At 46.3% G+C, this 12426-nt stretch overlaps 1 protein-coding gene across 3 annotated transcripts in view; it reads right to left on the bottom strand.

Annotated features, from left to right (window-relative positions):
* Nucleotides 1–10070, bottom strand: part of LOC138746698 (transmembrane 7 superfamily member 3-like) — a 28838-nt gene extending 18768 nt beyond the window's left edge. The window contains exons 1-4 of one of the 3 annotated variants that reach the window (XM_069905010.1): nucleotides 9911–10070; nucleotides 7470–7624; nucleotides 5711–5858; nucleotides 2651–2771 (exon numbers count right to left, since the gene is read on the bottom strand). In XM_069905010.1, coding sequence (XP_069761111.1) covers nucleotides 2651–2771; nucleotides 5711–5858; nucleotides 7470–7624; nucleotides 9911–10025 — 539 coding nt within the window. In that variant the 5' untranslated portion in view covers nucleotides 10026–10070. The remainder of the gene's footprint in view (nucleotides 1–2650; nucleotides 2772–5710; nucleotides 5859–7469; nucleotides 7625–9910) is intronic. The other 2 variants (XM_069905019.1, XM_069905027.1) reach the window with 2 other exon arrangements.
* Nucleotides 10071–12426: the final 2356 nt, after the last annotated feature.

The following is a 12426-nucleotide window of genomic DNA, read 5'->3' as shown; positions in this document are numbered from 1 at the left end:
GGAGGTAGTCATGGAACCAAGTTAAACATACCTTGAAAATGAAAATGGTGGACCCGATTATTCCGGTGTCTGGGCAGCATGTTGGTGCCAAGCTCAAATGTCAAGGAGGAACTCAGCAAGTATGGGGATATTAAAATGTGGTTTAAACGTACTTCCCAGGAAGAGTAAGGTTAAAATCTTTTACTTCATTTCATCTGGTGAGTGCGTGACGCGTTATCGCGGGGCAGGATTCCCCTTAAATCGCCGGGTCAGTGATTTAATGGGGCGATTCCCCATGCAGGTTAAAAGGTGCTGGGAGCATTAAACACATCTGGGTCCCAGGAGGGCTACCCAGGCGCAGCAGAGATTGATAGGTTTTGACTAAGGGTTCAGCCCCAAAACAGTGACCATTTGTTTCTCCTTCTGATGTTGCTCTACCTGCTCAGTTCACCCCAAAATGATTGTTCTTTCTTGGAAGCTGTAAGCACAAGATTTTCAACTTTTATTATGGAATTAAAAATTAAAGAAATTTTGTCAGATTTCAGATCTTCCAGTTAGTAGAATTGGATCTTTGTCTTTTAGAACATTCCCTCCAGAGAACGTGGGTGCCACTGATCCTCGAGGCACATTTCTCTGCCTTCAGTGCGACAAGTCAGAAGACTAAATTTAGTTTACTTGTGGCTCTTCCAGAGCAGATTGCCTGTGAAGTAGAGGATGATAATCTCACATACGACATACTCAAGGCTGATATTCTGCACCATACTCAGCCACCTTCCGAGGCTTGTATTGCCAAGTTACTGGTTGACAATAGTGTAGGCGACAGGCAACTGTCCCAAATGCTGAGGAGATGGCGCCGGCTTGCTGGGACAGAATCTGTTGAAGGGGATTTTTGGAAGCAGAGGTTCCTCCAATGTTTACCTCATCGAGTTCAAGGACATTTAGAGAGAGTCTTGAGCTTCCACCAGTTGACGGATCATGCTGACCTCCATGTGAACAGCCTCCTCATTGAAGATAAAAGCATTGGATAGTCTACCTAGTCAGTAGAAGCAAACGGAGCTGGAATAAATGCTTACTGCACCTTGTGAACCACCAGCACCTGATCAGATGAAGATAAATAACGGAGTTGCAGCAGAAAATGGCAGTACTATGCAGGACCAGGCTTTGGGCATGCAACAGAATTCTTCCATCAACTTGGCTGGAATCGTGGTGGTTGAGGACGTGATGGAGGTGGTGGGTGGCATCTTTATTGGAAGCATCAGAAATATGGTGCTGTCACCTGGTCCTGTCAGTCATCTTGCAACTTCTACAAAATGGCACCTGGGGCAAGACCAGTCCCGGCAGTAGAGACCACTACCCATGGGCACATTGGCTGCCGTCTCTTCCTCAAAGACAGTCTCTTGGGTGTTCAATTTATAGTCGATTCCAGTGCAGAAATTTCTGTGGTCCCTCCAACTCCTGAGAAATGCAGACATCCTAATACGTCACACGTTCCTTCAGCCACTAATGGTTTTCATATTCAAACATATGGCTAGAGGTCCCTCACGGTGGACTTCGATCTTGATAAACCTTTTTAGTAGGTTTTCATGGTTGCAAATGTGGAAATTTTTTTTTGAAACGAGGATCTCAGTTTGAGTCGGTGTTGCTCCGAGCTCTCACTATCTTTTGGGCATTACCTGCATTTGGACTCTGGCTAACCAACTGCAGCCCAACGGCCTTGTTGAGCGTTTCCATTGCCAATTGAAAATTGTCAGCACAGAGCTGACAACAGACGGCAATGCATTGATGTGAAGCAAATATTTGTCCATGGTTCTCCTGGCATGCATACTGCTCCTGGATGTTCAGCAGTAGAGATGGTATATGGCACCAAGCTGACTTTGCCTGGAGAGTTTGTGAATCTAAGTCCAGTGACACCACTCTATGATCTGGCGAGTCACATTGATAGTATTCATGAAAACATGAGATTATTCAGGCCTACTCCAACAAGACATGAGTCACCTGCAGTATATGTGCCAGATGATTTACAACGCTGTACCTACATATTCCTTCAGCATGATGCTGTTCGCACACCACTTTAGCCCATTCATTATGACATTTTTGAGGTCTTACAATGCCACCTGAAGACAAAGATCCAATGTCACAAACCAATCCAACTCTGGAAATTCTAAAATGTGACAAAATTTCTCTCAAATTCCAAAGCAATGGAAAAAAAAACCCAAGGTCTTACAAAGCAAAATATATTTTAAATTACATACATACAGCACAGTAACAGACCATTTCAGCCCACGAGTCTGTGCTGCCCAATGACACCCAATTAAACCTACACCCCAGTAAGTTTTGAAGGGTGGGAGGAAACAGGAGCCACTAGAGAAAACCCACTTAGATAAGGAGAAAATATACAAACTCCTTACAGACAGCGCAGAATTTGAACCCCCATACCGATCCTTGGCTCTGCAAAGGTGTTACACTAACTGCTACACCAACAGTGCCACATTTGGATAGGTTTAAAGCAAATACCACTATTCATGACCAGAAACAAACTTGCTTCATAAGATGCAAAACCGTCTTTCTGTAAAAAGTGTGGAATCCTTGATGAAAAGGTACAGACTGAAAAAACGAACTGCAACAGTCAAAGGAAAATAAATCTAAGTTAGTTGACAACTCTCCAGCTTACCTATCTGTGCCCAAGTTAGCTGGTGCAAATGATATAGTAGTTTCATACACATCATACATTAGGTGCAAGTTTGGGTCATTTTCCAAGGCAAACTCAATGTTGCAGGCACCAGGTACTGGATCTGAGATGATTGGAGAGAAAATTATCAATTGCTTCATTTATTAAACTGATGTTCTTGTCATGGAACAGAAGATTTTAGTTGTTAAGAATGCTCATTAAAACTGAATTGCAACAAATAGACATCCAGGGTGTGTACCTTTTGCATACCAGCTTTCCTTTCGATCAGTTTCAGAGCAGAGTACGTAAATGAAAGATAAACTCCTCCTACAGCCCTGATGCCTTAAAAGTTTAATTTTATTCCACTATCATTTATGTCTCTCTACTCTCAAAAACCAAGACTGAGCAAACCTGTGGAGTGCAATGCAAAGCTCTCCCCAGCATCTCAAAAGTTTCAAATCAACAGATTTCAATGGCAGCAGACTTGAGTAAATTGATTCAGTGAGCTTATTCCAAAATAGAAACCAGATTTACTTTTCCATCTTGAAATGAATTGCCAAGGTAGGAGGGAGATTTGTGCTGAATGCAACTTTGGGAAGATTTTAGGGGCGAGACAGAAATTCACTATAGTAAGGTGTGATAGGGGTGGAAGGGAGAAGGAAGAGTAAAGCATAAGGTGTAATTGTGGAGGGGGGGAAGGAAAGAGGGAGGAAGGATGAGTAAAGCATTCCACCACTACAGGTAAATGAAATAAATTATTGGAAAATGATGAAGAAAGGATTTTTTTTTTAAAAAGCAAGAATCATCAGGACTCGCACATGTCCTATAAGACATAGGAGCAGAAATAGGCTTTTCAGCCTAGCCAGTCTGCCTTGCCATTTAATCAAGAGCTGATCCATTTTCCCCACTCAGCTCCATTGCCCAGCCTTCTCCCCTTAACCTTAGACCCTGGCTATTCAAAACCCATCTCTGTCTTAAGTATAGACAATAACCCGGCCTCCTCTACTGCCTATGGCATCAAATTCCATAGATTTGCCACCCTGTGACTGAAGAAATTCCTACGCCTCCCAGTTCTAAAAGTGGATGCTGTTTAATCCTGAAATGGTGCCCTCTTGTCCTAGACTCTCCCCACCTTGGGAAACAACCTTTCTACATCTACTCTTTCCACATTCAAAACGTTTCAATGAGATCGCCCCTCATTCTCCTAAATTCCAATGAGTACAGGCCAAGAGCTGTCAAACACTCCTCACATGATATCCTTTCATTCCCGGAATCATCATTGTGAACCTCATCCAAAAAGAATTACAAGTTCATTTGGTGCTTTGATTTTCTTTCCTTATGCTGATTAAGAATTTGCTGTTCATCATGCCCGACTTATCTACCATCCCTATGGATCACAAGAAAAGGAGTTGCCTCAATGCCAGCATCCGAATAACTGCGTATACCTTTCAAGAGCAAGGGAGACCAGCAGGCAAAAATCAACCCCAGGCGAGTCCAGCAGGCAAAAATCGACTCCAGGCTACAGTATGGTTAAAAGTGTTTGTTCAAAACTCTGAAAGATCATCTTTAAAGGGTTGCTATGCAAGTGTTACAGAAAGGTTTAGTGAAGTTTTGAGGGCAAAGAGCCCAGACAATTAAATGCATGTCTCTCAAAAAATAGGATAATGAAAGACATGAATGTAGAAGGTTTAGATCTTGGAGAAGAGTGAAGGTGTGAAAGACAATGGAAGGATTTGAACGCAAACAAAATTTTAGTGCAAACCTATGTCAGGACACAGGCCAACTTCTGCTGGTGAACAAAGGGCTAGAGTACCCAGGGCAAAATGAAGAACAAGCAGAAGCATCTTGAACAACTTTAAAAAAAAACTCACAGTAGGAGAGGTCAGAATGAAGGAAAATAGGAAGTGAAGCGTGTAACTGTCAGACACAGGGGTTGGTTCACAGAAGGCTTGATAGCCCTCAAGGCAGGGATCCGTAAACATTTTAGACCATCGACCCCTTCAGAGACTACGTGGTCCCTCATTGACCCCCCAGGCATGGAATCCTAGCGCTGGACGGGGGTTTGGTGGTAGTGCCCAGCGACGCTGGTTGTAGGGTGGCCAGACATCCAGTTTTAGGCCAAACAGTTTGGCTTTTGAGCTGTCTGTCCTCCATCTGGCGCTATCTCGAGCTGGATGTTAATTTGTCCTCTAAGTAAAGGACAAATTAAGGAGCAGAAAGGACACCTACCTGTTAAATGTGGTGTGCTGGGGTCTGCAGGGCATGCGCGAGTGCTGGATGGCACATGCACATTGAGGGGGAATGTGACAGCAATGCTCAAAGTACCAGCTGGCAAACATGTGATGAGGGGAAGTATGACAACTGCACATGAAACTTCATAGCAAATAAGCCCCCCTCCAACCCCTTGCTGGTCTGGGAGGGAGGGGGGATGGGGGGAGGAGGGGTGTGGTGGTGGCAATGTTGGATGAGGGGGGTGGGGGGGTTTGGTGCTGCTTGTATTGGACTGGGGGGGTGGAAAGGAGGTGCTATTTTAAAGATCAACTACCCTACCATGTGACTGACTGCCTGGATGGTTCCATTGACCCCTGGGGGGGGGGGTTTGATATTGGACACGATGGGGACTACTACCTCAAGGTCTATAAGGCATGGCCCAATATCCTCAAGATAAGTGGATGAAAAACCTCAATGACTCCAGACAGGCAAAACCCAATCAACCTTTAATGAGATGCTGAATAATGGAGACAACTTGAATTTCTCAACTTATTTCTTCCAGTTCTGAACTTCCATGCAGCCAAATTCTTAAAAGGCTTGTTTAGCACAGATTTAATTTAATTTTTAAAATTTAGACATGCAGCCCACTAACAGGCCTTTTTTGCCCATTGATTGACAACCACTGGTATGTTTTGAATGGTGGGACCAAACCAGAGCACCCAGGGAAAACCAATATTCTACTCTCTTTGAGATCTTTATCCTTCTGCCTTATTTATTTACTGTGCAATACACAAACTCCTTATACTGCTTACCGAAAGACAATGAAGGCAAGGAAGTCATACCACGATTTACCTTGGACTGAGTTGGACAGAGCAAACAGAGTTACCGACACTGCCTCCTCCCCAGCTTTGATGTAGAATGTTGCCTTGACAGCAGCAGGCTTCAATATTAGCACCACACCAGCACTTGAGCTTGTATAAGAGGAGTCTGCAAAAAAGAACTGAGGCACACCAAAAATTAAGTACATTTCCTGAAAACAAATCAGCGAAATTGCAGAAAGTTAACACGGGATTGGAACTAAACAATTGGTTAACAAACACTGTTGATTCAATTGCATTTATGATGCGGGAGGGCATTTAGCCCTCTATGCCAATCAAAAGTTATTAGAATGTCAACAACGTTTCTCTCACCACAATTCCTCCTACTATTCTGAGTCACACTAGATTCTGACCAGTTTCCTATTTTCGTTAAAAAAACACTGAAACTTCAAACAATCTCAAAATCCTTAGCTACAAATAGCAACCTACTACAGGTTGCCCTTCCTGTGGTCCGGCAACTCCCATGGTCTGGACTTGAACCCCAGTTCCGATTGCTTGCGCTGTACCAGTTGAATCTGCCACCTTTAGTACAAACTTACAGACAGCACAAACAGTCCCGATTACAGGCGCTGACCGCTATACTAACTGTGCTGCCCCACAGTATTATTTCCAGTTTTAAGTCTTGTTCTACCTTTGATATGCTTTCATAGGAGGTTCCCTTAGGGGTCAATTTCTGTGGTTCCAGCAATGGCCAGGTCCCAACACTGCCAGATTAAAGAGGTACAACCAGTAGAGGAATTCAAAACAACTGCCAAACAGGACAGAGGTTTTTTTTTCTGCTTCAAGTTACATCTGAACTTAGTAAAAACACACAGATATGCTAGAGGAACTCAGCTGGCCTTGCAGCATCAATAGGAGGTAAAGGTTTATTACCGACATTTCAAGTTTGATCCCTTCTTCAAGGAAGGAAAGCCCTTTAAGGGCTCAGGCCTGAAACGTCAGTAATATAACTTTACCTCCTTTGGATGCTGTGAGACCAGCTGAGTTCCTCTAGCATTTCTGTGTGTTTTTTCTAGAATCTAAGCATCTGCAGACTTTGGTGTTTCATACTATACTCGAGTCAGAAGCTCTAAATATCTACTTGATCTTTAATTCAATTATTGGGTGGGATGGGTATCATTGACTGGAATTGGCTTTTCTTCCCATGTTGCAATTAATTTTATAAAGCTAGTAAATTATTTTCTTAAAAATAGAGATACAGCCTTTCTTGCCCATGTGCCTGCGCCACCCAAATTCACCCATGCAACCAATTAATTGACCAACCCCAGAAGTCTTTGGAAGTCACCAATTCAGTGACCCCCAAAAAGGTTATTTCTCTTTTAACTGGACCGATTCATTGCGGGCACAACATTTCAGACTTTGAATTTTCCAAAATCTTACAATGTTGCTCACCGTTTGCGGAGTGAACGGTTTTATCACTTGTATTAATTCATGTGAAATTAACATTCTTAAAATAATGATTAAAAATTAGCTCAGCTTTCTTTTCTTCAACAAAATTAAAATTGGATTTTTTTTAAATTAAAAAAATCAAGATCCAATTGCAAAATGAAAGGAGGTTGAAGCATTGTATCGACACCTTTTAAAATATCCTAAAATAAGATAGAAATCAGAAAGCAACAAATCGTTCAGTTCTTTATACCCTCTCTGATGATTGACAGATGAGGTGAAAAAAAAAGGCAGGTACAGATGAGGGAGCCAATTTAAAATGCTTGAATCAGCCTTTCAGCACTTACCTTTGAGAGGGAGACAGTCACATTTTGCATATGCGAATATACCTGGGTGACCACCGAGGCAGCTTGGCTACCAATGTTCGTAATGACAACTCGTTTATATTCATTAGGATCCAAAAGAACAGAAGTTGGCTCCAAAAGAGGGAGTTTAATGTGACCTTCAAGAGAATTAGAAACAAGAACATAATCAATTCAACATTCAAACACAGGCCTAGGCTCAGCTCAGAACCATGACTGGACACGAGGCCACCATTTAACCTGTTGAGCCTGCAACAGCATTTTGCAGTAAGAAAATAGTTAATTCCATTTCTAATTCAATCTCCTACATCTCCAATTCAATTTCTTCTGAGGGCTCATCCAGTTTCAGACTGAAACCAGCAATTAAATGCTAGCTGAAATGGTGATGGAAACAATTGGTTTGTTAAAACACATGCAAACCGAAACCGCCCCAACACTGGTGTAAAACTTAAACCGCACTGACACCGCCCCACCCAGACACGGGGGTCCGACTTAAATAGCCCTGCACCTACACGGGGGTCCGACTTAAACCGTCCCGCACCGACATTGGGGGGGTCCTACTTAAATGGCCCCGCACCGACACTGGGGGGTCCGACTTAAACCGTCTAGCCCCGACACTGGGGTCCGACTTAAACCGTCCCGACACGACACTGGGGTCCGAATTAAACCTTCCCGACACGACACTGGGGTCCGAATTAAACCGTCCCGCCCCGACACCGGGGTCCGACTTAAACCGTCCAGCCCCGACGCTGGGGTCCGACTTAAACCGTCCAGCCCCGACGCTGGGGTCCGACTTAAACCGTCCAGCCCCGACACTGGGGGGTCCGACTTAAACCGTCCAGCCCCGACGCTGGGGTCCGACTTAAACCGTCCAGCCCCGACACTGGGGGGGTCCGACTTAAACCGTCCAGCCCCAACACTGGGGTCCGACTTAAACCGTCCAGCCCCGACACTGGGGGGGTCCGACTTAAACCGTCCAGCCCCGACACTGGGGTCCGACTTAAACCGTCCAGCCCCAACACTGGGGGGTCCGACTTAAACCGTCCAGCCCCGACACTGGGGGGTCCGACTTAAACCGTCCAGCCCCAACACTGGGGTCCGACTTAAACCGTCCAGCCCCGACACTGGGGGGGTCCGACTTAAACCGTCCAGCCCCGACGCTGGGGTCCGACTTAAACCGTCCAGCCCCAACACTGGGGTCCGACTTAAACCGTCCAGCCCCGACACTGGGGGGGTCCGACTTAAACCGTCCAGCCCCGACACTGGGGGGTCCGACTTAAACCGTCCAGCCCCGACACTGGGGGGGTCCGACTTAAACCGTCCAGCCCCGACACTGGGGGGGTCCGACTTAAACCGTCCAGCCCCAACACTGGGGTCCGACTTAAACCGTCCAGCCCCGACACTGGGGGGGTCCGACTTAAACCGTCCAGCCCCGACACTGGGGGGTCCGACTTAAACCGTCCAGCCCCGACACTGGGGGGTCCGACTTAAACCGTCCAGCCCCAACACTGGGGTCCGACTTAAACCGTCCAGCCCCAACACTGGGGGGTCCGACTTAAACCGTCCAGCCCCGACACTGGGGGGTCCGACTTAAACCGTCCAGCCCCAACACTGGGGTCCGACTTAAACCGTCCAGCCCCGACACTGGGCGGGGTCCGACTTAAACCGTCCAGCCCCGACACTGGGGGGGTCCGACTTAAACCGTCCAGCCCCGACACTGGGGGGGTCCGACTTAAACCGTCCAGCCCCGACACTGGGGGGGTCCGACTTAAACCGTCCATCCCCGACACTGGGGGGGGTCCGACTTAAACCGTCCAGCCCCGACACTGGGGGGGTCCGACTTAAACCGTCCAGCCCCGACACTGGGGGGGTCCGACTTAAACCGTCCAGCCCCGACACTGGGGGGGGTCCGACTTAAACCGTCCAGCCCCGACACTGGGGGGGTCCGACTTAAACCGTCCAGCCCCGACACTGGGGGGGTCCGACTTAAACCGTCCAGCCCCGACACTGGGGGGGTCCGACTTAAACCGTCCATCCCCGACACTGGGGGGGGTCCGACTTAAACCGTCCAGCCCCGACACTGGGGGGGTCCGACTTAAACCGTCCAGCCCCGACACTGGGGGGTCCGACTTAAACCGTCCAGCCCCGACACTGGGGGGGGTCCGACTTAAACCGTCCAGCCCCGACACTGGGGGGGTCCGACTTAAACCGTCCAGCCCCGACACTGGGGGGGTCCGACTTAAACCGTCCAGCCCCGACACTGGGGGGGGTCCGACTTAAACCGTCCAGCCCCGACACTGGGGGGGTCCGACTTAAACCGTCCAGCCCCGACACTGGGGGGTCCGACTTAAACCGTCCAGCCCCGACACTGGGGTCGAATTTAAAATGTTGCTGTTGGGATCAGGGATTAAGCGGAACAAGCCCACCCGCCTCCTCGTTATGATACTGACTCCGGTCTTCGGCGACCGAAACCCCCGAACAGCGACTGCAGGAAAGCAAAGGCGCGAACAAAGTCGGCAGCCACACACAAAGCTTCGCCATCGTCTGCCCGCCTGTCAATCAAACGTCCAACGGCAGCGCCGATTGGCCCACGCTATCACCCTTGGAAACGTCACTTCCTTATATTTGCATGTTTGTTCTTGCTTCACGGGATATGACGTGATATTTCCATATCAGTTTTGCATATGTGTATTTTTGTTTCATTCTTATGTGCACTAATTATTTTCAATTTATTGAAATAATCTTTGGACCAAAGGTTGAAAGGTGACATTATAGATCTATGAGATTCAAAGAGGCATAGTGCGTTTTTCCCACCAAAAGACATGTGTACAAAGTGAAGGGAGGAAAGTTTAGGGGAGACATCGATTAAGTTATTTTTTACACAGAAAATGCAATGTCAGGCGGGCGGTCAATGCCAAGGGAGGTATCTGCAGTCATTGCCCCCGCACCCCCCTGTGAGAAACAGAAGTACCTTCACTGAAATTGCTCGAGACAAAAATTGAGAACAAAGAACATTTATTATACAACAATGCAAAGTTGGGTGCTTCCCCTTACCCTGGCAATACACACAGATACTGAGGCTGACCCAACATTTATACATTTCATTTCAGTACAGAGATACCTTCCCCGTAACATTCTTCTGCCTCCTAGATTGGTTTAGCATTCGGTAATTCTGCCCACGTGGATTCTAACTTCTTATCAGTTTATGTGCCTTCCTGCAAACTTGTTAGCCAGGAAATATCATGTCTTTGTTCTTTACCCATTAATCAATCCCCAAGACTTGCTAAAGCTATCTACTTGCTATCCTGTTTTGAAGATCCTTATTTTATTATACTTTTATAACCCTTCCTCCCATTCCAGCATCCCTTCACCCTGATTTAACCCATAATACTTCATTTCTAATGAGCACTTGCTTGACTCCTCACATTCCAGTATCCCTTACAATCCACCCTTTTTCTTTAGCTACACTTAGTAAATCCCCATTCGGTCCCTTTCCCAGCGAATGAGTAAATGAACTGCGGCCTCAGCATCATCAGACGGTGTTTGGGAAGCATACATCATTTGAGTTGTAGTGACCTGCCGAAGGGTCAGTTGAATTAAACACTGCACGCAAGTCTTTAGTCAGGGGAGCACCATAATGGCCAGAATAGCGAGTCCAGCTGCTATAAGGGCTATGGGTATCAGACTCCAGTTACCAATTAAAAAGTCTAGTTCATCCCACACCGGACCAAGGTTGCCCCATCTGAACCTGGGCATGGGAAGATTTTTGAACTCCTGAAGAAGTATCTTTAACCGCCTGACCTTTGTGAGCATTGTCCTTAAACAGTCTTTCACAAACGCTGCCTTCAGCAGCCAACGAGTAATCGAGAGCCAGGCGGTTTTGTTGAACTGTGGCTCATATCTGTCGTTTTTCTTCAGCCCCTAAATTCAGGGCTATTGCTATCTGTTTGGTGATGATCTCCAAGGCTGCCTGGAGTCTGATTAAACGATTTAAATGCCAAGCAGCTTTAGTATTCTGGAGCAGCTTACTTCGTTTACAGCTGGAACTCCCCTTACAGTGGTGTTTTTTTTAACATTCCGAATGTCTGTGTGACCCAAAGGATGCTTTACAAGAGACCAAGTTGGGGAGGGGTGTTTCTTGTCACTTAACCTGTGAGTTGCAGCTTGTCTGCGAACGTTAGCATAAGTATCACTGAGCCTGTGAGTTGCAGCCTGTCTGTGAACATTAGCATATGTATTAACTCTATCTCTGCCACATGTACAATCCTGACTACCATTCTGTCTGTCTTTGTCCCACCATCTCCTTTGTGCTATCCCTTTAAAACTCCTCTCTTTAATACCTGTAGAGGCCAAAATACAAATCAAATCTACTGTTCCCCTGGTCCATGTTGGGATCCTATATTAACCCATACCCCACTATGACTATACTTTATATCTATGCCCTGTCTACATTCTAAAGGTAAATAATTGTCACCTCTGCTGCCCCTATTCCAGGAGGACTTAATACATCGTGAGTAATTTAGGGATGTCCCAAAAACGGGGAACCAACAAGTAAACAATACAGTAAATGGTAAAAACAACATTACAGCATTTTTTCCCAGCGTAGTGTAACTTTCAGATCAGAAGGATGAAGGACAGCACGTCCGGTGGAGGGTAGATTATCAATGTCTTTAGTCCGTGGATCAGCAGCTTGTTTAATTCATTGTATTTGAATCCACCCCTTTTCTTTCGTTCGCACTGCAGTGTCTGTAATCAAAAGTACACAATAGGGGCCATCCCAGACAGGTTTTAGTTGGTGATCTTGCCATGCTTTTACATATACCCAATCACCAGGTTTAATAGAATGAATAGGATACTCCAGGGGTGGGCAGTAACAGCTGCATGTCTATTTTCTCCGTGAGCGCAGCCTGTTTGGCAGCTTCATCTGCCTGTCTGTTCCCCT

The sequence above is a fragment of the Narcine bancroftii genome, chromosome 1 (assembly GCF_036971445.1).
Source record: "Narcine bancroftii isolate sNarBan1 chromosome 1, sNarBan1.hap1, whole genome shotgun sequence".
NCBI lineage: Eukaryota > Metazoa > Chordata > Chondrichthyes > Torpediniformes > Narcinidae > Narcine > Narcine bancroftii.
Note: the sequence above shows the minus strand (reverse complement) of the source record. Positions and strands in the feature narration are given on the sequence as shown.